General features: G+C 47.0%; 3 protein-coding genes across 6 annotated transcripts in view; 1 reads left to right on the top strand and 2 right to left on the bottom strand.

The window, feature by feature from the left end:
• Nucleotides 1–5,783: 5,783 nt before the first annotated feature.
• Nucleotides 5,784–7,391, bottom strand: LOC108030453 (otefin). The gene has a single exon (XM_017103346.3). It carries the CDS (start codon nucleotides 7,237–7,239, stop codon nucleotides 5,977–5,979), a length of 1,263 nt encoding a protein of 420 aa, XP_016958835.1. The 5' UTR covers nucleotides 7,240–7,391; the 3' UTR covers nucleotides 5,784–5,976.
• Nucleotides 7,392–7,719: 328 nt separating this feature from the next.
• Nucleotides 7,720–14,227, top strand: LOC108029985 (gamma-secretase subunit pen-2). 2 transcript variants are annotated; one of them, XM_050887330.1, is made up of 4 exons: nucleotides 7,720–7,845; nucleotides 13,525–13,791; nucleotides 13,856–13,960; nucleotides 14,027–14,227. In XM_050887330.1, the coding sequence occupies exons 2-4, from the start codon at nucleotides 13,731–13,733 to the stop codon at nucleotides 14,164–14,166; spliced, it is 306 nt and encodes a 101-aa protein (XP_050743287.1). In that variant the 5' UTR covers nucleotides 7,720–7,845; nucleotides 13,525–13,730; the 3' UTR covers nucleotides 14,167–14,227. The 2 variants fall into 2 exon arrangements, with proteins under 2 accessions (XP_050743287.1, XP_050743286.1); XM_050887329.1 differs by having other exon boundaries at nucleotides 7,807–7,971.
• Nucleotides 14,228–14,275: 48 nt separating this feature from the next.
• Nucleotides 14,276–23,925, bottom strand: part of LOC108029977 (pneumococcal serine-rich repeat protein) — an 85,694-nt gene continuing 76,044 nt past the window's right edge. For all 3 annotated transcript variants that reach the window (XM_017102482.3, XM_050887319.1, XM_017102483.3), the window contains 8 exons: nucleotides 21,161–23,696; nucleotides 20,568–20,685; nucleotides 19,294–20,473; nucleotides 18,211–19,213; nucleotides 17,936–18,149; nucleotides 17,605–17,876; nucleotides 16,294–17,543; nucleotides 14,276–16,226 (listed from right to left, as the gene is read on the bottom strand). In XM_017102482.3, coding sequence (XP_016957971.1) covers nucleotides 16,153–16,226; nucleotides 16,294–17,543; nucleotides 17,605–17,876; nucleotides 17,936–18,149; nucleotides 18,211–19,213; nucleotides 19,294–20,473; nucleotides 20,568–20,685; nucleotides 21,161–23,696 — 6,647 coding nt within the window. In that variant the 3' untranslated portion in view covers nucleotides 14,276–16,152. The remainder of the gene's footprint in view (nucleotides 16,227–16,293; nucleotides 17,544–17,604; nucleotides 17,877–17,935; nucleotides 18,150–18,210; nucleotides 19,214–19,293; nucleotides 20,474–20,567; nucleotides 20,686–21,160; nucleotides 23,697–23,925) is intronic.

Here is a 23,925-nt window from a genome sequence, read left to right as displayed (position 1 = left end):
ACTGTCACACGAGTTGGCACAATTGCAGCTCAGCCCTGTCAGCTTTTGGCCCTTCACTCGCTCCGGCTTCCCCTTGTTTTCACTGCGAAAACTTAATTAACTCGTCGCTGTCTCATTTGGGTCGTCACATTTCGAGCGGCCTTTCTCTGCCCGAAGCCGCATGGCAGTGGATTTGAAGTGCGTTTTGTCGTCTGAAGTTTCAGCCGCTCGAATTACAGGCGCTTTTGATATGTGCAGTGGGTGGCTGAGTGGGTGGCTGGCAGTGGGAAGTGAAATGAATGAAAGTTGTGCAGCGCCGCCAAAGGGAAACCGCTGAAGCGCAAAACCAACTCACTGAGCTTTCTTGTCCGCCCGTTCGCTACTTTCGCATTGCGGTCTTCTTGAGTTTCCAAAGGGGTTCGCCTGAGCTCCATTGTTTGGCGCAGCACTTGGCACTCACTTTGGCTAAATTGCAAATTATTTGCAATTTCTCAATTTGCAAATTGCCTGAATTAGCCGGCACAGGGCAACGAGGACACCCACCACCCAGGAGGTGATGGCCATGCCATTGGTCGCAACATTTTGATGGCGCATGCGGCATTTATGCTGATTATGTTGCATATAAATTCCAGCCCCTTCCGCGCCGGCCAGCGCAGAATGTTTACATGCGAACGCATCGTTGTCCACATCCACAGCGGGGCACTGGGGATCGGGGTAGCTGAGTAGTGGGGTGCCCCCGCCCAAGACCCAGCTCCAGCTCCCCCCTCCATTTGGCCGCGGTTCATAAATTTAGCCGCTGCTCCGACTTTAACTCGTTCAACGCACTGCTGCCAGGGGACAGCCAACAACATGAGCCAAACAAAGGCAGGAGGAATACGCTGGACGCTCGTCGCACAGACCAAAGTCAGAATAGCCTTCGCCAAAGGATGCACTCGGAGAAATTAGCAGCGCGAAGTAGCATTCCACACTCGAGGCAAGGTAATTAAAATAAACCAATTATAATAAACCCATTATTAAATTCAATTGAAATCAAATTTTATTTGTTTATTTTTTTACAGAAAATAAACCCTACCCAAAAAGACAGATTGTTTAAAAAAACATTTGTATAAAGGACATAAGTTTTTTTTATATATTTATCCCTTTTAAATAATTTATCCCTTAAAATCTAATTTATTATTTCAGAGTTTGACTACCCTGTGTATACCTTGTAGAAGCATTAAAGTTTAAAAACGAAAGAAAGGTTGAGTTCAAAACCTACCTTATGTTAAGGTAAAAAAAGACTAAAGAATTTAATAAAATGGCAAAAATATAGCTCTTAATTAGATTAGATTAATTAGATTATATATAGATAAATATTTTTTTGTACTAAAACTTTAAAAATTCTTAAAAAGTTAGTTATTTCTGAAAAACTCAATTGAATCATTCTACTTTCTCTCAGTGTGAATACCCTTGGGGCGCTGATGGCCGGCGAGGGCAGCAGGAGCAGGTCGTCAGGTCCGCGGGGCGAGGAGCACTCTGACTCTGTTTGGACTCGAACTCGGACTCTCCTCCGTGGGTTAGGTTAGGCATGGCCAAAGGTATAGGTACGAGCCAGGGTGCGAGTGGGCAAACATAAAGTTGCATACAAATTGCTGCCTCATCGCTGGCCACTTGCTGGCGGTGGCGATGGAGTCGCAGATGGAGCTGCATCTTGGAGCTCGGGGCCGTTGATGGTGCCCCCAGCCTGCTGGCATCTCGCGTCTTCGGCAAACACATTTTAGCCTTTTGAGCGCGCCTTGACGACAGATTTAGACGTTAAGCAGCCGCGTTAAGTGTCCCCTGGGAAAACGCGGCTAAGCATGCTCCGTGTTGACAAAACGACTCTGCAGTTTTAGCCACAGTTTCAGTTGCTTTGCTCTCGGTGTTGCTGTTGCTGTTGCTGATGGTGTTGCTCATGTTGCTGCTGCTGCTACTGCCATGTTGCTCGAGTGCTGTCGCTGTGGCAATTTGTATAGCCATAGATGCAATCGCTGTGCCAAATTTTAACACCATTAACTGACCGGCGGCAAAATGTGTTTCTTATTTTTTCCGAGGCTTTTAGCAGCTCTCTGCTTGTTTGTCTCACTTTGCTGCATATTTTCGCGCCTAATTTGCGCCGAATCGGGATCGTGGGGCGGCACAGTGCGGCACTGCAGCCCAGCCCCACCCGAAAAGCCGGGCCAAAACGCAGCTGGCCGAGAATCGTGGGTGCCTGTCGCAACATCTAGATAGTGTGGGGTGGCCAAACTAAATGGTGCTCAGTGGGCAATCGCACATGGACCGCACAACCGCAGAGGGTTCGAGCGGAAAGATGATTGATTGCAGTCGAAAAGGTGGGTGAAAGGGGGCTGCTCTGCCTCAATCATCGCTTTGTGGTCAGCGAAATGTGAGCCAAGCATCAGTGGCAGTGGCACAACTGACAAAACAGCAACAAAACGTCATAATTGACAGCGACAGAGGGAGACCGGAGTCCCGGTCTTGGCTGGATTAAGCACAAATTGTGTTTATGTTCAGCGCATAGAAACGGTGACAAGTTAATATACGAGGAGCAACAAATCCGATTATAGGCATGACTTGATTTCATTTGCATCTTGCCGTGCGCTCCCCCTGCAGTGGCCCCCCGTTCCTGTTCCTCCTGATCTCCTCCAGCTGCCGTCCTAATTGCATCCCATGGACATAAAAATTAATTATAAATTCCATATTTGGCTGAGGGGAATGTCGCGAGTGTTGCTGATTTTATTGTTATGGTCAACCAGTTCTGGCTCTGCAGCTGGGCCAGTAGTTCCTGCGGCTCGGATCGAGAATAAAAAAGCGAGCCAAACAAAAGACTCAGGCAACGAACTCGGTTCAGTTTAATTTAAATGGGTTTATAATTTATTTGTTGCCGAAGACCACACACAAGCCTCGCCATATCGCATATACCACGAATTATCTAGCGGCCAATTTAAAATGTTTAATTTATCATAAAAACCAACCAGCGCAGGGAGAGTCTGCGGCACTGAAAATGGAAACCAAAACCAAATGAGTCCCCAAACGCGATAAATTTGTACAATAAAAAACAAAACTGATTTCCGTCTAATGCGATTGACACCTAAAACACCAAACAGAATGGAGGGAAAACCAACTCGTTGCCCGCTTTGTTTCGCTTCATTTCTGATTCCGATTCCAATTCCAATTCCTGTTAAATCAAACAAAACAATACACAAAACACACGAAAATAAACCGAAATACAAGATACATAAATAATGTTATTAACATAGGCTCACCGCACCACTGCGATCTGGCCGTAGCTGTGGGACTGGTCGGGTCAGGTTGATTAGCTCATCACTTTGGGCCACTAAAAAGACACTTCCAGCTGACACTGATTGGTCGCTGTGGTCCACAACTTGACAACGAGTAGTCAGCCCAAAAGACACTGCCGGTGAGAAAGAGATGGTCAGAGCAAGAGATGGTTAATAATTCCGGAAGATTTGATACCTTATAAGCGAAAAACTAATGTATTACCTCTGTTTTTAGCCAAAACACAAAGGATCTTAGTAAAAACGTACCCATATATTAATATTTTTTGGAACCCCAAGATCTATCAATCTCATAAATATCCTAACTTGTTAAAATTGTATTCTTTTTTCAAGAACATTGCATACTTTTTTGCACTTATACGAAGTGAACAGAAACCATCTAAAAAATTAATTCCACTTTTTGTTTAGTATCAAAACAATTTTTCTAATTCAACAAAGATTTGTTAAATATATTTGCATACACAATTTAGATATAAACATTTAAATTTAATGTTATAAAATTGCTTAAATGTTATTTTTATTGTTTTATTATTTGTAATAACCGCTGTTCCAATATGCCCAGTAACCTCCCGCATACCCTCTTAAAAGAATAAATAAATAAATGATTTCTTTTAGGCCTTATAGAGTGGGCAGACACTGACTGTCTGTTTAGAGACAAACTGTCATTATTTATGGAATTAAAATGTCCAAACTCCGCAGAGGCGATGTTCCGATGCTCAACTTTGATCTCGGGGCTTTGCATAAAAATGTCATCCCTTACGATTAATTATGTGAGGGAAAACATAATTCGATTAGGAATTCAAATGCCAGAACTTCGATTCCCTATGGGAACATGGCTTAGAGTGTGTGCTGATCCTGCCGAGCAGAGTTCACGCTCCCAGGCGCTGAGTCTGGAGACCGGTCAGGTTGCAACAATTAGCCGACTGATTTATCTATGTGGAGCACTGCCAACTGACATCGAGTGCCGGGCTCCGCTTACATTTGATTTGATTTGATGTGATGTGAGCGCCTACGAGCGAATGTGTTGCTGCGGTGCAGCAGCAACAGCAATAGCAGCCAGCAACTAGCAACTGGCAACTAGCAACCAGCAACCAGCGACCAGCAGCAGCAGCAGTTTCTGTTGTGGTGCAAACGCATAATCGTAAAATTTGCAGTGGAATGTTGCAATATTTTTCGCGAGTCGCAAGCAATTTGCGCGTGAATTATTCCAAACGTTGCATTACAAATGATTTCAGCGGCGACCACAACGACCAGAGTCTTTAATTGGCTCACAACGAGGAAGTCATTGGCCCAGCACATGGCCATTGGCCACCTCCTCCTCCTGCGGCTCTACCAGGCCCACTCCTCCTGGCCGGGAGAACGTGATGCAGACAAAAGTTTCGGCTTTGGCCATAAAATCATATTCCACTTGGCGTTTTCCATGAATGTCACACTTGAGCGGCACACCGAAGATGGGAAGCTGTTGGTCGCGGGTGTTGCTCTTGGCCGCCGATGTTGCTGCGGGGATTTCGGTGCTGGTGTTGCTGCTGCAGCTGGACGCTGATGTCGCTCTGGGTGCTACGACTCTATTAACGTGGCGAGTGCGTGAAACTTCTTGCAGGCTTCCATTTAATTTCCATGGCCGATGGCAGATGGCTTGTTGCATTTGCCTAAGCAGCCATTGTTGCTGGTGCTGTGCTGCGGCTGTTGCTGTTGCAGTTGCTTTGTTGCCCTGTTGCATGGGCTGCATTGTTGCTTTGTTGCTCTCCGGAGTTGTCGTCTGCATCGTTGCTGCCATGTAGGTAATTCCTGGAAGTTAATTTCATTAAGAGCAACTAGCAATGCGCGGCGTATTTATTAGCCACACGATATATTGTATGGGCCATGGCTTTGTTTTTCAAGGAATCTGCCGCCTGGCTGTTCCATGCATTTGTGGAATTCATCATCGGCGACGACAGGCGGCCGCCGCTGCAACATCCCAGCCCATCGCCGCAGGCATTTCCCCTGAGCAACTGTTGCTGTTGCAATTTTCATAACTTATTGCTGGCATGCAAGGCAGACCCGGATCCGGTCGCGCTAGTTGCCGCTAAATATGGCGCGAAATTTCCTTAGGAAAATGAAGAAATACGCGCAAGTGCGATTTCCAGTTAATAAAATTAAACAGCCCAACTCGGCGCAGGGATTTAAAGCTGACGCACATTCACCGCGGACTTGTAAAATTCTTATTAATTCTGATTGCCAGGCCTGGATTTCAGATCGCAGCAGGGCGGCAGGGAATACAGTGCAGCTGGGAGCAGGGGGACCTTGTTGTCATTGCGCCTCCATTTGGTCACAGTCATGCCGACAAGTGTTGTACACGCATTCCAGATACTTTTCCATCATTAGCCAGCCGATCGTCGTCGCTGCTTCTGTTGCTGTCGCCTCTTGATCCGATCTGGGCAAACACCTGCCGCAAGTGGAGTGCAGCGAATGCCGTTTGGAGAAAAACAGCAACCGAACAACTGGTCGTCTGAGGAGATTCCCTGCAAGTGGGCTTTATTGGAAAACGGATAACACGCAGCTTAAATGCTAGTAAATCTCAGACCCAAATTACATCGAAACAAGATTCATACAAAGACAGCAGCAGCGGTCCTGTTTACAAAACTAATCCAACATGGAATACAAACTAGTTTACAAATTCGAAATAAGACAGTGACGCAGGTCAGTAGAACATGCTGTAAATGCCGATTAACAATACGACCGCCAACAGAATGAACAGCTTCGACTTGATGTGGTACTTCTGCTCCAGGCTGTTCCACCAGCGGCCAAAGGCCGCAGACACGCTGCTCTCATCCGGACGAAGGGAGCGCCTGGGACGCGGCTCATAGCCCAGAGATCCGATGGCCGCACTGCCACTGGCCAGAGTGCGTCGGCTGTAGGGGCTGCTCCGGTCCCCAATCCGCTCGGCCCGCAAACGGGCCAGATTCTGGGCAAAGGTGCTCTCATACTTGGACTCCTCCTCCCCGTTGTCGTCGCTCAGCTCGTTGGCATAGGTGCGCTGATAGCTGGAGGAGTACGAGGTCAGCGGCGGAGCCTCGGCAGTCACATAGCCCTGGGCAGCAGTGCGCACAAAGCTGCTGTAGCGACCGGGTGCCGGGTTGCTTGGTTGGTAGTCGTAGGACCTGGTCGAGCTGGTGGCCACTGGCCTGACAGATGGCACAGATGGAGGCAGCACGGGAGCTGCTGTGGCCTCGTAGACCTTCTGGCGAGGAGGTTCCACCGGCTTGCTTCGGTACTCGTAAGTAGTTGTGCCGCTGCTGGCCAGCTTGGACGAAGCCTTTTCCCGGGCTGCGTGCTGCTTCTCCACGAGATTGGCAGCCTGGGCCAGCTGCTCGTCCTCCTCGTCGTCGGACTCCAGGACAATAAGTGAGTTAACCTTAAGGTAATTTTCCTCACGATCAGCGCGCTTGGAGGAAGCAGCAGGCTCCTCTGCAATGGTTGGTTGCCTCTTCAATGGCTCCACCGGATTATTTTGCGATCCAGTGGATGAGGTGGAGGTGCGTCGCGTTTGTATGGGTGCAGATGCAGCCGGTATCGGCTTCCTGGCGGCCAACGGCTCCTCGTTCCGGCGGCGATCGGCGGCCACCGACTCCTCAGGGCGACGGCGCTCGGCTTCCTTTGCCTCAGTGGCGGCAATGGTGCGACGAGCCTTGGTCGCAGGGGCCACCTTATTTCCGTCCAGCTTGTCGACCGGCGTGGAGGCAGCTGCTGGCGCAGAGGCAACTGGGGCCAGGGTTTCGCGTCTGTTGCTCTTCTTGGGACTTCCGGCCGGCGAAGCCTGGCCGCCGCCAATGGAGGCACGCAAACGCTTTACCAGCACCTTGCGGCTGCTGTCCGTCACCGGGATGTTGGGCAGCCCCTGGGCCAGCATCTTGGCGCGCAGCTCTGCGTTGGACAGCGAGTCAAAATCGTCCACGTCGGCCATTGTTACCTGGGTTTTAGCACAAATTTCGTTTCGTAAATCGTTGAAATTGAAATCGGCGTCGTTTTTACGCGGCGTGTGCTAAAATAGTGATGGGCGCGGTTCTAACTATCGATATCACTGTTTCGGTCGTTTTGCAACACTGAAAAGTCACGGGATAGCAAATCAATTATAAAAACCTATAAGAATTAAATAAACTTGCTTTAAAAGACAATTGATTAAATGATACTTTATTTTTGGTGTGTGATAAATTCAGCATTTTCACACCTCGCCTATCTTGATGTTAGAATATAGGTCCTATTGCTCACATAACCACAGTTTTTATAAACTAATAAATATAATCCATTCATTTAAGTTTTTAAAAATATTTGTAAAATTGCTTCCTAATGTTCCTCTTATTTTAACGTTTATTTTCAAATATCGCCAAAAACAGTGATCTGAAAGTCACAGCTCAGCTCAACCCTATTTCGATAACAGTCGAAAGTGAGTCTATCGGTTTCTGCAACTAAGAAAATCAACAAAACAAAAAATCGGGCATAAAACATAAACTATTAAAATCGTAAACCCTTTCGCGTGCTGACTGTTGCATGCAACGGAGGTGTTTGAGCAGTGTGTGATACCGATTTTTACTTATTCTGTTTTTTTTCAAAACAAAAATATAACGTAATATATACGTTTAATACCTTTTATAAATATTTGTCTGTTGTTATTGGTTAAATAAACAATCAATTACGGGTAAAGTTACTCCAAGAAAAATGGCCTCCTCCGAGGCCAAGGGTAAAAACCCTTATTCGGAGCTGAGCAACGTTAAAAGGCCGAAATTATCGCCCTTAAATAAAAAGAAAAAACCTACGGATAACAATTTAGTAGAATCGGAAAGCGAAGAAGTTGTGATGAAAGAAGTCATTGACCCTGTAAGTCATCCGAGTCCAACCAGCCAAGTAAGTGGTAAAGCTATAACGGATCCTGCTAGCAAAGAAGAGAAGAGAGAAAGTGGAAATTTGGAAAACAACGGATACTCGTACAGCAGCGCTCACAAGGGACCCTTTGTGGTCTACATAGACAAAATTGGTGAAACCAATGGCGAAAACCGACCTAGAAGAGTTCCTATAAATCCTCTTGAACTAAATGCTGTCCTGCTAAAATTAAATATTAAAGATATAATTTCAGTAAATAAGATTGGTTATGGGCGCTGCAAGGCTGAGTGCAAGTCAGCAACGGCAGCTAATAGCATCCTGTCCTCAAATCTTAAAAGTAATGGTTACGAACCTAAAATTCTTAAGCATTTCATTTTTAAAATGGGTATTATTTTTAATATTCCGACAAAATTTTCCGACTCTGAACTTAAGGAGTACATTTCTTCTCCAGTACCTATTCAAGAAATAATTCGTGTGAAGACTAAGGACCGAGACAATAAAGATATTTTTATTAACACTCCTAGGGTTAAGATTCTTTTTAAAGGTACTCAAATTCCCAACGAGATTGTCTTCCTGTACACCAAAATTAATGTTAGTCCATATGTTCCTTTTAGTCAATGTTTTCGTTGTTTTAGATTTAATCACTTTGCTCAGCATTGTAAACAAACTGAACAAAAATGCAGTAAATGTTCTCTTTCGCATTCAAGAGAACAACAATGTAATCAACTCGTTTGTGCCAACTGCAAACAAAATCACCCAGCCACCTCTCTTGAGTGCCCTGCTCGTAAGAGAGCGTACGCTATCCAGAAATGTATGACTATTGAGAATTTATCACGAAATGAAACGAAGATTAGGTACCCCTCTCTCTTCCAAATTTTAGATGAAGTCGACACCAACGACTTAACCCACTTCCCCCAGCCAACATGGCAAAGAAAATCTGCCAATCCAGTGTTACAAAATAATACCAAAATAGCTACCCAACAAATATTTGCACAAAACCCTTTTAATAAGGTTGTTAAGAACTCTCTTAACAAGAAAAACGAAGATAAAAATTCACGCGACACTATGATCAGCTGGAAAGCTGCTCTTTATGAACATGAGTACACTCCAAACGAAAAGTTTTCTCTCATTCATTCTAATCCACCTAGTTCCTCACCCTCTAGTCAACCTTTTTTAGACAATCCAGCTCTTGAAGCTGCGGAGAATAGCTTAAATCAATTAGCTTCTGAAATATCCTCATTTCTAGTCAACGAAACAACCAATTTAGTACCTGAATCAAGAAACTTTTTAGAGAATTTAAGAAACAGAATAGCACTTACAAACTCAAAAATTGATTTGTTCAAAATTAATCAACTTGTTTAATTTTGAATAATAACTTTTTTATTTATTTATTTATCTATTTACTTATTTTTCTGATTTTTTTTTTTTTTTTTTTTTTTTTTTTCTGTTAAATTAATTGTTTTTTATTTATTCGTTTTTCTTTTCTCTTTCATTTGTCTATCTGTTTTCATTTGAAAATAAAACATAAAGTTATATTATTTAAATGACAATAAAAATCCTACAGTATAATATTCAGAGCTTAACTGCTAATAATAACAAACAATTACTAGAATTATTCTTAGTAAACAATAACATAGACATAGCAATTTTATCAGAGATATGGATTTCCAATAATTCCATGTGTAGCTTGGCAAATTATAATTTTGTATGTAAGCCGCGTAACGATGGTTATGGAGGCGTTGGAATTTACTTAAAAAAACACATACGCTTTAAACAAATCAACTGTGATATTAGCTTAGAAGTCATTGGTATCCGTACAATTAACCTAAGAAATAATATTAATATTTTCAGTGTCTATGCTGCTCCCAGCACAGACATTAATTCTTTTCAACAAGGCTGCGATGATCTATTTACTATTGCTGCTCAATCGAGTGGTCTAACTGTCATAGGTGGTGACTTCAATGCCAAATCCAGCATTTGGGGTAATAATACTCAAGATGTCAGAGGCGGTATTTTAGAAAATTCCCTCTTACACTCCGGTTTCTTTTGCCTTAACAACGGCTCTCCAACTTACTCCCATAACCCATCCTATACTTCAACACTCGATCTCACTTTCATTAATAGTAGCAATCTTTGTTCTAACTGGTCCTCAATAAATTCTAAAATATCAAATAGCAATCATTTCCCAATCTTAATTGAAATAGACCAAATTTCTGCTTCGACTAATATTATTAAATTTAACCATAATAAAATAATCAAAGACTTTTCCAAAATTCAAATTACAACGTTAGATAGCATTTCCAACTTATCCCAAACAATACACTGTAATAATTCAATTAAAATAAATACAAACAATAGATATGTTCCAAAAAAGTATTGGGACGAGGTATGTGAAAAATTGTTTAGATTAAGAAACGCGTGCAGACAAAAATATTTTAAATCCAAACTACAATCTGATGCTATTGCCTATATTAACAGTAATAAAAAACTTAACAACTATTATTATAAAATGAGAAAAGAAAACCTCAATAAGCTAGCAGAAGACATTTCTAACCCCTCTTCTCTGAAAGATATGTGGAACAAAATCAAAAATCTTAAACTTTTTAAACAAATTAAACCGTCAAACAGTGCAATATCTGACTCAGAACATAGAGATTTTCTCAATCAAATAGCCACAGCTCCCAACACTGCGATGTGTCCTGACGTATCTTTTTCTCCTGATCTGCTTTATAGATATACCAACTCTAATTTCTCAGCGCGTGAACTTCTTGACTTCCTTAACTCTCGTAACCCAGACTCGGCTAAGGGTCTTGACAACATTTCATACAGAATGCTTCTATCTCTACCCTTAAGTCAAATAGAAAAACTGGTATCCCTGCTAAACATTACTTTAGACAATGGGTTTATTCCAGATCAGTGGCGGAAAATAAGGGTTATACCTGTTCCCAAAAAAAATCTAGACTCTTCAATTATTACCAACAACAGACCTATCTGCCTTCTAAGTGTGACTTTTAAGTGCTTAGAAGGTTTGATTAAATTGCGGATGGAAGAGTACATTAATAAAAATAAAATTCTGCCACCAAGATCCTATGCGTTCAGAAAAAACCATTCTACTGCCCAATGCATCAACGATGTAATAAATAACATAGCCAACCTAAAAGCTCGTGGTTTCCACGTTACCGCAGCGGTTTTAGACTTAAGTAAAGCCTTTGATGCCGTCAATATCCCTATTCTGGGTAGCAAATTAGTTAGTTTGGGTTTCGACCACAATCATATTTATTTCATTATAAACTTCCTTAGTAAAAGAGTTCTCACTATGGGTACTGCAGAGATAACTGTAAACAAAGGAGTTAGTCAAGGTAGTTGTCTGAGTCCAATCCTCTTTAATTTATATACAGCTGAGCTTCACAGCTTAAGTAATGACCATGACAGTATTCTGTTCCAGTACGCTGACGACTTCTTTCTAGTCTGTTATGACAAAGTCTTTTCGATGGCTGAAGAGAAATTAGAACAAAAAGTAAATAGGTTTATGGAACTGTGCAATATTAATAATCTTACTTTTAATCCAGACAAATCAGCCACCATTCATTTTAATCTAAGAAAAAAACCTTTAAGTATCTTGTGCAATAATATTATTTTAAAAAATGTAAATAGTATAAATTATTTAGGTAGAGTCATAAGTTCAAACAACTCGTCTGTTCAGCATGTAAATAAAACGATCTCTAAATCGAATCAAACGAATATGTTTATTCAAATGCTCAGTGGTTGCCGCTTCGGAGTACATCCAAGCAAGTCACTACTCTTTTATAAAGCATTTATTAGAACTAGATATGAATACGCCTGCTCCTCTTTTTCAAACATATCAAAATCAGTACAAAACAATATAAATAAGCATGCTAATTTCCACCTTAGAAAGGCCTTAGGACTTATTAAATCGACTCCAATTAATATTATTTATAATCTTGCAGCTGAACTTCCTCCAGCTTATAGGATTAAATTCGCTACAGCGAAGGAGTTGGCCAAAACGTTCGCTCATGGACTACCATCTGCGTCGCTTCTGTCAAACTCCTTTGTAGCCAAAAATACTAGTTACAGTAGAATTTATGCTGAATTTAAAAATATCCTGGATAGTATTGCTCCTATTTGTCCTTACTCTCTGTCCACACGCAAGATTTCAGTTGACACAAATTTCTTTAAAGGTACTTGTACAAATAAAAAAATGGCAAACGAGACTATAATTCTCTCTTTATTTAAAGAAAAAATAAGAAGTTTAACCTCAAAAAATATGGAAATCATCTTCACGGATGGTTCTGTGTCGGAAAATTTTACAGGAGGTGCCTTTGTCCACTTAAATTCCAATTCGATAAAAAGTTTCTACACCGACAAAAAACTATCGTCGCTGACTGCTGAACTCACAGCCCTAGAAAAAGCCATTGACTTCGGTATTTCAAAAAAGTTCTCCAAAATAGCAATTTTAACTGACAGTCTTGGTGCCATCCAGACAATAAAGAACACGAACTCCAAAAACTGCATCTCTCAATGCATTCTGAAAAAAGTCATAAACAACCCAACCCTGCTATCCATAGAATTTCACCACATTCCAAGCCATTCCAATATTTGGGAAAACGATCTCGCAGATACAGCGGCTAAAAATGCTAAAATTAACGGCTCTTTCGCACCCGTCAGATGGACCCTTAAGGACGCAATCAATCATATGTTCGCGCAAATAAAACAAGACTGGGAGCGTGAATACAGTCTGTTCTCATTAGAGCGTAACAAGGGTTACTCTCTCCTCTCACCATATACCACTTCCAAGCCTTGGTTTAAAAACAAAGAACACCTATTCAACCGTATAGAAACGAAGACTCTAAACAGAATCTTAAGCGGACATGCTTTTGACAAATACACACTTTCCAAAATGAAAGTCTACGATAACGCCCTATGCGATTCGTGTAACGTTAATGAAGACATTTCGCATATTTTGTTAAATTGCTCAAAATATACACCAACAAGACAAAATTATCCAACACTACTTAAATATAACGATATCTATCGTTTACTTGGAAATGAACCAATTGAAAATTGGACATCGATTACCAGTTTCATTCGAGCTGCTAATATTAATATCTAATACAACACACTCCACACTGCTCATTTAACACACTATAACACCATCCACGCTTATACCAACTCACAAAATCTCAAAATTAAAATTTCTCACACATATTGATAACATTTTCATCGCTTATCGTTCATCGTCATCGCTCATCGTTCATTGTCATCATAACATCACCAGAAACTACTGCACGATATTTACATAGCTGTCCATTAAATTTTGTTTTTCTTGAAATTTAATTTCATACATTGGCAGTGGCGTTAACCCGTTCCAACGGGGCGGCCAAATAATTCTTCCCTCTTCACGGAAGGAAGTAACTTAATATTTAAAAAAAAAAAAAAAAAATCGTAAACCATTATTAAGACACAAATGAAGGTTCTTCCTTAAAGACTTGCGGCGGAGTAAAATAAACACACCTCAGCAGTAAGGAAAACAAAGGAACGCCTTAAAAAAGATTAATCATGGACATCTCAAAGGCACCTAATCCAAGAAAACTGGATCTCTGTCGCAAATATTTCTTTGGTAAGCTTACTAAATGATAGCAATAGGGTTAATTCTAATCTGTTACTTATTTATCGAACCCCAGCTGGTTTCGCCTTCCTGCCTTTCGTGTGGGCCATCAACGTTTGCTGGTTTTTCCAGGAGGCCTTCCACAAGCCCCCCTACCCGGAACAGAGCCAGATAAAGAGATGTAAGACTAGCCGTAGTCGGGTCCATATGAAACCATCTAATATTGCACTTTTCCCACCTCCCCCAGTTGTAATATACTCCGCGGTGGGCACCTTGTTCTGGCTCATAGTACTGACTGCTTGGATAGTGATATTCCAGACGAATCGCACCGCCTGGGGCGCCACAGCCGACTACATGAGCTTCATCATACCCCTAGGTAGTGCTTAAGAAATAACCCTAGAAATAACTAACCTATGATATTAAAAAAGACTTAATCCCAAACATAAAACAGGTGTATCAATCCATTATGCCAAGTAAATGCGAGACAACCGATCGATTTAATTACATATTTTTTATTCACATCTAAAGCTGTTTTTGTTTTTTATAATTTTCTGTATACTTTAAATATGTGTACTATATTTTGTTGAAATTTCTTAGCCGCTAGTTTATGTGTTTTGTTCATATTCGTCCATATTTGTATGCTTGATTTAGCTTAGTTAGCCGTTTTGTGGATTACATTCTTTGCTTAGATACAATTTCATTGTTTCGAATTCAATTCAATGCGCTCTATCCGTCTCTAAAATACATATTTTGTATAAAACTCTGCTTGTACCATTACATAAGCCATGATGGTAATTTGTTAAACCCCATTTAATTGTTGTTTTGTGTGTTTGTATCCGTGAATCGAATGCCTGCTATGATTTGATTACAAGTTGCATTGAGAATGTCAAAAAACCTAGCGACTCTAAGTGGGCGTAAGGAGAACACACTCGCTCATCTACACATGAAGACATAATTCGAATTGCTATTATGCGGTAGTTCGCTTTCGTTTCGCTAGCGCGATGCAGCAACTGCTGCCTTACAATATGATGCATTTAATGTTTATAACACGAACTTGGGGGCCATGCACTGGGCAGGGCCACCAAATCAATCAGTGGAACTAATTTACAGTACAAAAGACTCGCTTTAAGGTATATTTACATTCAATACTTGTTTTTATTCATAAGTTCTAAAGAATAATTAATGTGTGAGGGGTTCTTGGGGCGGGGGATGTGGGAGTTGGGGCAGAGGATTCGTGTTGGTTTTTCGGGGGAGCTTAGGCTAGAGAACATTAAGTGCCATAAATCACGCGTGTAGAGTCTATGAAGCGGCTAGTGAACTACTACACACCCACATTCACATAGATAATCGTTTAATTACACATATATCTGCTCGCCTTCGTTACCATATCATATATGCATATGCGTATAAATATTTAAAGTACAAATTGATGCTTAGAAACGATTTAAATTAGTGTGCGGCTGCTGGCCGAAAAATTCATCGTAGTCATTCACGGATAACTTATAACATAGAAACTACGGTTACGAGTAGTACACACATAGATATAGCTTTAGATACACATAATATATATTCATATATATATTTATTTATAAGAATTGAATGGGCGGCGCGCCCCATTTGTCTTTTAGATGCAAATCCCGCGCAGCTCCATCCGCAACACAGATAGGGATAATTAATACACACGCTAAATGCTAAACTTGTACGTCCTACTTGCATAATTTAATCATTTAGAATCTTTTAGTTAAACAATATCCATACATTTTAGTTTCTTAATTTCGTTCCGCTCTCGTTTAATATTTATTTTTACAAAGAAATCAACACACACTACAGTATCGGGTTTGTTTCGTATCTGTTTGTTTGTTTGTGGTTTGTTGTTTGTTCATGTTCGGTTTACGCCTCTCTCGTATGATATAAATATAAATATAGATATCTATATGCAGATGCAAATACACTTAGGAAAAAGTCGCTATAGGTAGTTATGCTATATATATTTATATATGTATAGGTTGTATGTGGTAATAGTAGTGATACCTTATGCTAGTTATAGTTAACCACGTTGAACGAAACATCAAAAAATACTTATGCATATAAATAGTCGATTCTGCGTTCCTCTCGGTTCCTCGACCGCCGATGCATCAGCACCGAGGCGAATCCTCTAGAGGCAGCCGAGACAGCGACAGTTTTCGACGGGAAGAGGTTGGAATCCAACGGGGGTAGCAAAGCCTTATCCTTCCTCCCATGGCTGCATCGCTGTCCCTGGGGATTTCGGAATACAGCAAATGCACTCTGAGCGGGCACCATCGCATTCCGCATTCCACACTAGTTGTTCTTCACGTTATACGCCTTCTTCTCGTTGCTGCCGTTCAGCGGATCTCATTTCGACGGACCCGGCGGAAACGGGTTTATCACAGCTACAGCAGCCGCCTGCTGGCTAGCCAAAACAGCCGCTATGGGTGGGGAAAATAAAGGTCGATTAGTTTTGACTCGTTGCACCATAAGCTATTCAGAACTCACCTCCATAGGGCGCCGGGTACATGGGATAGCCGAGGCCGACGTGCGTGTGGTGGTGGGTGTGCACATGGCGCTGTGGCGGGGGACTGCGCGAGTCGGCGGCACCTGCACCGCCTCCTCCCGCCGCGCCATTGCCCGCAGCGCCTCCCACACCGCCTACGGCTCCATTGCCTGGTGGTCCATTTGGCGGCGGACCGCCGGGCATCGACTGCTTGTGGCCGTCCAGGGACGAACCGGGGGTTACACCGCCATGTCCTTTCGGGCCGGAGAGATCCGGCTTGCTGCCGGGCGCCGGGCCCATTCCTCCGGGTGGTGGCTGTAGGTTCAGCGGCACACCGCCCGCAGACCCAGGTGCCGAGCCGGGCTGCTGGTTGGGACCGCTGCCGGGGCCGAGGACACCGGAAACTGGTCCGGATCCTGGGCCGCTGCTCGTGGGTCCGCCCTGTTGGGGCGGCCCGATGCTGGGACTGCTGACGCTCACCTTGACGGGGCCGCTGCCGCTGGTGGGCGACTTGAGGGCCCGTTCGCTGAGCTCATGGATCTTGTGGGTGGTGTAGTACTGGCTGGCCGCGTGGTGCAGTGCATCCAGGGCCTTGGTGCCGGTGTTCCGCGAGAGGTCTTCGGGGGCATGGTAGCGCGGGATGGGCAGGTGATACGGTGCCGTATTGTACGGCCCGGCGGCTGACATCAACACGTTGCGGTACATCGGATGATTGGGATCGAAGCCGAAGGGCGTCGGCGAAATGTACGAGGGGTGGAGGAAGTACTGCGACGTGGGTGGTGGTGGTGGACCTTGCGTCTCCATAGTCGGCTTCTGGCCTTCTTGCTTCACCTTCAGCGGCTGATCGTCATCGCCGCCCTTTTGCTTGGGCGAATCCTTTGTCAGGTTGGTGGCCTTGTTGTTGGCCGCCGCACTTGCCGCCTGCGACTGCTTCAGCTTTTGCTGCTGCTGTTGTTGCTGCTGCTGTTGCTGCTGCTGCTGTTGTTGCTGCTGCTGTTGGTGTTGCTGCTGCTGCTGTTGGTGTTGCTGTTGCAGGTGCTGATGATGCTGCTGAATCGCCTGCTGTTGTTGCTGGGCCATTTGCATCTGTTGCTGTTGTTGCTGCTGCTGCTGTTGCTGCGCCGATCCCATGCCGGGTTCATCCTTGTGCATCATACCGGGATGAGGTTGCAGGCCGCCACTGGCGGCATTCTGGGCTGCCGCGGCAGCAGCTGCGGCCGCCTGATTCTGTCGCCCCGTGAACATGTAGTACCTGTCAGAAAAAGGGGATTTTATAAGTCTTGTAATGTAATTTATAGTATACAATCAATTACCGTCTCAGGTCCTCGTCGCGCGCCTGCTGCACTGCCGCCAGGCTCATAGAGTGGCGCTGGTAGATGGTGGGATAGGCGCCCAGTGCCTGCAGATCCTTGGGATGCAGGGCATGCGGCTGCTGCGGCTGCGGGGGTGGCAGCTGTTGCTGTTGGGGCTGCGGCGCCGGCTGCTGTTGCGGTGGCGGATGTTGCTGGCCAGGATTTGAGTTAGGTTCCTGCTTGATCTCCTGCTTGGTCATGGGCTCCTGCTTGATTAGCTTGTTGGCAATCATCTAAGGGGATCATATTTTATTAGTTTCGGAAGAAGGAGGGCTTCGTAATAGGGACTCACCTGCTGCTGTGGTGGCAAGTGCTTCGGCTGGTCGTGCGGACTGGGACTCTCTTTAAGGCGCTCCTCCTTGATACTGATCCCCGACAGCTGTTGCGCTTGCGAGCTGGGCGGCAGACCGGGGTGCCCGCCTAGTTTGGCGGCCTCCTCGGAAGCCACAATTGAAACTGACCCAAAGTTGGGGTCAACATTGTACGGATACGCAGGCGGAATAAAGCTGCAATTAATTGATTGGTTAGTACTGCATCATCAATAACAATGATCGAGCAGAAACTTACTTGAAGGGATAGAAGTGGGGCATGCCTTTGCCCGGTCCAGGACCACCTAGACCGGCTGCCCCTAGCGCCGAGAGCCCACCCAGACCAGGAGGCAGACCTCCTGGCGGCGGACCAGACACCGCACTGAGGTTCACCGGCGGCGGCTGAGATCCCGGCTGCGAGGTAGGAGGTCCAACTACCTCCTTGCCATTGTTCTCCGATCCTGGCTGTTGACCCTGCTGCTGCTGTTGCGGAGGCTGCTGACCCGGCTGTGGCTGTGGTTTGGTCATCAGATCCAATGGGGGATCCTTGTTCTTGCCACTATAGTCCGCCAGGTGGGCGGCCACCGACTGCTGGCCAGGAGGACCCAGCAAGTGACTCGGGGGCTGTGAGGTAGGCGGAGGGGGACCCTGCTGCATCTGCTGCTGTTGCTGAGCTTGTGTCAATGCAGGTGGCAATCCAGGTGGCTTGCCCGGTTCCGTCTGTACCATGTATTGCGGCTGTTGTTGCTGCTGTTGCGGTGGTGGTGGTGCCTGCTGCTGAGACGGGTAGAACTGGTACATGCCCGGCACATACATGTTGGGAGCCGGAGCTGGTGGGACACCGACAACTCCCACCTCCGGTGGCTTCTTGCCCATCAAATCGATGTGCTTGGCCGCCACCACCTGGCCAACTGACTTGTCCAGCAGCTCCTGCTCGGCCACTGGCGTGGAGTCGTCGGAGATATCACTGTAGGCCGGACTCTGCACATCCTCGCGTGAAACACGGCCCTCAAAGTCACTAGGTCCGGGTGACTTGCGGTTCTTCTTCTGTTTACTGCCAGTGGCATTCACGCCCACGGAGCCAAATCCAGGCGAAGTCTTTAATCCGGCCTGCTGGGCGTAGGCCGACGGCGTCTGCTGATCCTGGACATGACTCGGTGGCCTTGGAGGCGACTGTTGCGTCTGTGGATTAACCGGTGGCTGACCTGTCTGCTGCATGGGATTTCCGTCCGGAGGGCCAAAGCGCAGAACTCCCGCTTTAACTAAAGAGGAAATGAAAAGTTATACACGGCTAATGGAATGAAAACCCATCTAGAAAATTGACAGGATGTCAGGTACTTACGTGCTCCCTGCTGCAACAATGCCTGCTGCTGCTGATCGGACAGCATAGCCGGCAGACCTCCCATTAGCTGTTGCTGGTGCTGTGACAGAGCCTGTCCAGAGATTCCAGCGGTGATGCTGCCTCCGGCCACTGGTTGCTGCTGCTGTTGCAGGTTGCTTGGCGCCCCACTGCCTCCAGGGGCGAGCAATTGTTGTTGCTGCTGCTGTGTAGGAGGCTGCTGCTGCTGTGCTGAGGCATTCGGACCTGCTGTCAGTGGAAGATTGCCCAGCGGCAATACTGATGATGCAGATTGCTCTGCTCCAGGTGTAGCCACTGCGCAAATGGGAGCTGGAGCTGGTGGAGTGGCTGGTGGGGGTGCGGAAATTGTCGCTGTAGATTGCGTATCTACCACAGAGGGAGTGGCACTCGGGGTGGCATTGGATACCGATCCAGGAGCTGGTGTCGTGGGTGCAGCACTGCCATTGGTGACGGGGTTGCTGGAATTGGCGGTGGGCGTGTTCGGGGGTACTGCCACGGTGCCCTGACCCGCTGATGGCGCCGTCGCTGGGGGTGCTGTTGATGTGACAGTTGCTCCTGCTCCCGCTCCCGCTGCACCTCCTGGAGAGGGCGGCGTGGCCGGCTCCTCGGGCGCTTGCATCGAGTCCTCATCCATGGAGCTAGCACCACCGCCCGCTCCGTGGGCATGGGACTGGTGATAGCGCAGTCCATTGGCGTGCTTGTACTTCTTGCTGCAGTCCTGCTCGGGACACTCGAGCAGAACCGGGGAGATCGCGCAGGGCGAGGCAGTCTTACATTTCTTGGTGCTGATCTGCACATTGAGGCCGGTGACTGGGTTGAGCAGGCTCTGCGGCTGCGTGGCCAGGCCACCGCCGCTGGCCGAGATGGGGATGCCGCTGGCGTTCACCATGTTCACTCCACCAGCTCCGCCGATACCGCCAGACGCTCCGTCCGCCGCGTCGCCATTGAGCGGTGAAGGCGCCTCGTCCTTGGACTTGCGCTTCTCGGGACGCGGCGGCAAGAACGCTGTCGGTGATGTACTGGGCGTGGCCCCGCCTCCGTTGCCCGACGAGCTGCTGTTGCTGTTCGCTGCCGCATTGCCGGAGGCACTGCGCGTCGCCCCGCGTCCCTTGGTGGCCCCGTTGCGCAGCTTTGAATGCACCTGGGCGTGTGAGAAGTAAATCTGTGGGTGCATGGAAGTATAATTTAATAATCGTATACAAAAGGCTTTTATATCACATTTAAACAAAGTAATAAATAACTATAATTGTACATACCGAGCTTCTGGTCTCGGTGAAGTTGCTCAGGTCGGGCGTGAGACCTGCACTACGTCCGCGCTTGCCGCGTCCCTTTGGAGTTCGAGAATCTAATTCTTCAGTTGGTGAATCACAGAATCTGAAAGTCAGGAAAACAAATAAGTAATCAGCATTGCCAAAAGCTGGTGTTTTCAGTCCCCACAGATATCGAATTTCTATGGTCAAAGCAAACCACATGTGTGGGAATCTAGATTGGCACATTAAGCATTTAACTCATAAATAATCATTTTTTCATTCAAACAGAAAGTGATACCTACGACTTATTTGCACTTAAAATGTGTTTAGATTAACAATCACAAATGCTTGAGGAGCCAATAGATACAGTGCGCTTAGATTCAGTAACTATTTATTTATTTATCCATTATACGGATACTTTTCAAACTGATCCCCAAGCATGGGGTAGAAAAGATAAATCAAAATAAAAAAAATCAACTTGCAACATAATATTGAAAGGCATCTTTATTAGTTTATCTAATCTCTACAATAATTTTGGAAACAGTTTGAAAAGCATATCACCGTAGGACTCAACCCAATCCCCAGCCACACCAACTCACCTTGGAGGAGCCCAATCGTGTCGGGTGCAGTCGAGCAGGGTGCCCACGTAGGTCTTGCCCCGCCACGTGACGTTGACCACGAGAACGCCGCCCTCGGTCTCGTGCCACACGATTCCCTCGAGGGTTACGGAGGTGCCCGGTTCGCAAGGTCCCAGGCAGTCTGGTTCGGTGATGGTGCCCACCGAGGTGCCGATGCAGATGTCCACCATCTCCTTGCCGCCGCCTTGTCCGCTAGCTCCGGCCTCGTGCTTGGCCCTTTTGGCTGGTGGCGATTTGGTATCCTCGTCGCCTGCTCCTGCGCTGCCAGCCGGCACCGAGATCGTGTGGTGCATGGTGGCTGAGATCATGCCAGGTGCCATCAGCTTGGCCTGGGCCGCAGCACCGGCCTTGCCCTCCGATCCGCCGCTGCTGCCGGAAGTGCTGTTCTGGCCCTGATTCGAGTTGGCGACACTCCCGCTGTAGCTATTGGAAGCGGCAGCCGCTGCCAGTTGGGCGGCAATGTGTGAGGAGATTTTGATGCTGCCGGCGGATTCCTTCCCCGGCGGTCCCGGTGCATTGGCACTTCCTCCCGATCCTCCCACACTGCCGGCATTACTGCTGCCCAGTTGGGAGGCGTTGGAGGACGTGGCTCCGGTGGCCGCTAGTAGAGAGGCTGCCGCTGGCACCACGGTCGACGGTGAACCGCCCGAGGGTGAGCCCGCTGAAGGTGTGAACACACCCGGTGGTACTGCCGACAAGGAAGATGAACCACCGGTTTGGCCAGCTGGGCCACTCGAATTCGAGTTGCCACCGGAGTTGGACATGTGTGCGGCGCGCCGGATGCAGGCGTGGTTAGAGCACGGAGCTCCCACCTCTCCGTTGCACGAGCAAGTCGATCCACCAGCTCCCGAACCGGAACCCTTCTCTGGCGTATCCTTCTCTCCGGCCGCTGAGGCAGCCGCCGCCGACTTGTCCACGGACATGCGATTGGAATGTGCGTTCTTGTCCTTGGTCTTTTCTCGACGATGACCCGAGCTGCCACGCTTAGTGCCCTGCGGCGTGGACTGACTGCCGCCGGAGGAGCCTCCTCCGCTGGCATGGCCACCGACGTTGTTCTGGCTCCCTCCTCCGGACGAAGAGGAGCCACTCCCGGCACTCGTATTGTTCAGGTGCTTCTTGCTGCTGCCCGAAGAACTGCCGCTGCTGGAGGAGCTGCCACTACTGGCACTGCTCGACGAGTTGTTGCCTCCCAGGGAAGACGCGTTGGTGGAACTGGAACCGGAACTCCCGTCCTCGTTGGCCGAGTTATTGGATCCGGCGCCCAGGGCTCCGTTCTGCTGCTGGTCGGTGGCCTTCACAATCTCGTGCTTGGCCTCCGAGCTCTTGGTGCCCGGCTTGGTGCGCTTGATCTTCATTTTGAGTCCTTTGTCGAGCGTCGCCTGGTGGTCTATGGACATCTTTGCGCTCGATTTACCACTGGAGGAGCTGGAGCTGTTACCGCTACCGCTTCCGCTGTTGCCGCCTTGCGAACTCGGCGGCCCACCGGCGTTTGTGTTGTTGTTGCTCCCGCTACCGCTTCCGCTGTTCCCTGTGCTGCTGCCTGAGCCGCTGCCTCCGGTTCCGCTGCCGCTGTTGTTGCTGTTGCTTGTGTTGTTGCCGCCGCTGCCGCTGCCCGTTTGCGAGGACATGCCGCCAGCGGAGAATTTGGAGTTCTGTTGTCCACTGCCAGCCACTGTAGCTGCTGCTGCTCCCGCCGACGAGGACACTAGGCTGCCGCCCTTGGAGAACCCGGCAAATGTCGACGAGGACAATGTGCTGCCGGCTCCAGCTCCCGACGCTCCGTTTGCGTTCCCGCTTCCACTCCCCGATCCACTCAGGGACTTGGAGCTACTGTTCAGTGGACTCGGACTGTTCAGCTGAGCCACCAAAGCAGACTTGTAGCCCTTGGAACTGCTGCTGCTGCTGCTGCTCGAGTTCGAGTGATGGTGGTGATGGTGATGATGCTTCCCCGACGAAGAGGAGGATGTGGAGGACGAGGAAGAGGATGATCCCTTGGCCACCACGTTCGCACTGCCACCACTGGGCGCTGCAGCTGCTGACGAGGATGATGAGGAGGAGGAGTTAGCTCCGCCACTGGCCACCGGCTGGCGTGTGAACTTAATTGTGGTTGGCGAGGTGGCCGACAAATTGCTGTGCAATGTGGTCTTGTGCGATTTATGCGACGATGATGATGAGGATCCCGCCGCCGCCGCTGCTGCTGCTGCTGAGGATGACGTGGATGAAGATCCGCTCTTGGAGGATGATGAGGAGGATGTGGAGTTGCTGGTTGCCTGCTTGGCATTTAGCGCGGTAGCCTGGTTGCCACCACCCGAAGAATGCGCCGCCGACTTCTCGATGTCCGCGTCCAAGTCGTCCAGCAGCTCTGGTATGCCGCCAATGTTCCACTCGTCCTCGTACTCGAAGTTCGTGTCCTTCGACTCGCTCGAGTTGGAGCTGCTCGACGAGGAGAGCGACGAGGAGGAGGAGGAGTTGCAAGCGGGGCTCTTGCCAGGTAGTTCTGCGGAGGGAGAAAGGGGAGAGAGGGATTAGGTGAGAGTGGTCGCGTCGGTGCATGTGCAGGGGCAGCGGCGTATGAAGGGGGGTTTACTCAAGGGGGCAAATCACATATCTAATTAAGTTTCATCTATGTAAATTAGGGTAGTTCTTTGAGTTACTAACTATAACTTTAGCTATTCCAGAAGTATAATTTTAATTTATTATTTTTTTTAAAGTAGGTTTTTGCTTTG

This window comes from Drosophila biarmipes, chromosome 2R, assembly GCF_025231255.1.
Source record: "Drosophila biarmipes strain raj3 chromosome 2R, RU_DBia_V1.1, whole genome shotgun sequence".
Taxonomy (NCBI): domain Eukaryota; kingdom Metazoa; phylum Arthropoda; class Insecta; order Diptera; family Drosophilidae; genus Drosophila; species Drosophila biarmipes.
Note: the sequence above shows the minus strand (reverse complement) of the source record. Positions and strands in the feature narration are given on the sequence as shown.

Bases quoted from the DNA above. Each gene is read 5' to 3' on its own strand.
- LOC108030453 (XM_017103346.3), bottom strand. From the start codon at position 7,239: ATGGCCGACGTGGACGATTTTGACTCGCTGTCCAACGCAGAGCTGCGC.
- LOC108029985 (XM_050887330.1), top strand. From the start codon at position 13,731: ATGGACATCTCAAAGGCACCTAATCCAAGAAAACTGGATCTCTGTCGC. The intron at 13,792-13,855 runs GTAAGCTTACTA...ATCGAACCCCAG, and splicing joins CTGTCGCAAATATTTCTTTG to CTGGTTTCGCCTTCCTGCCT. The intron at 13,961-14,026 runs GTAAGACTAGCC...CACCTCCCCCAG, and splicing joins ACAGAGCCAGATAAAGAGAT to TTGTAATATACTCCGCGGTG.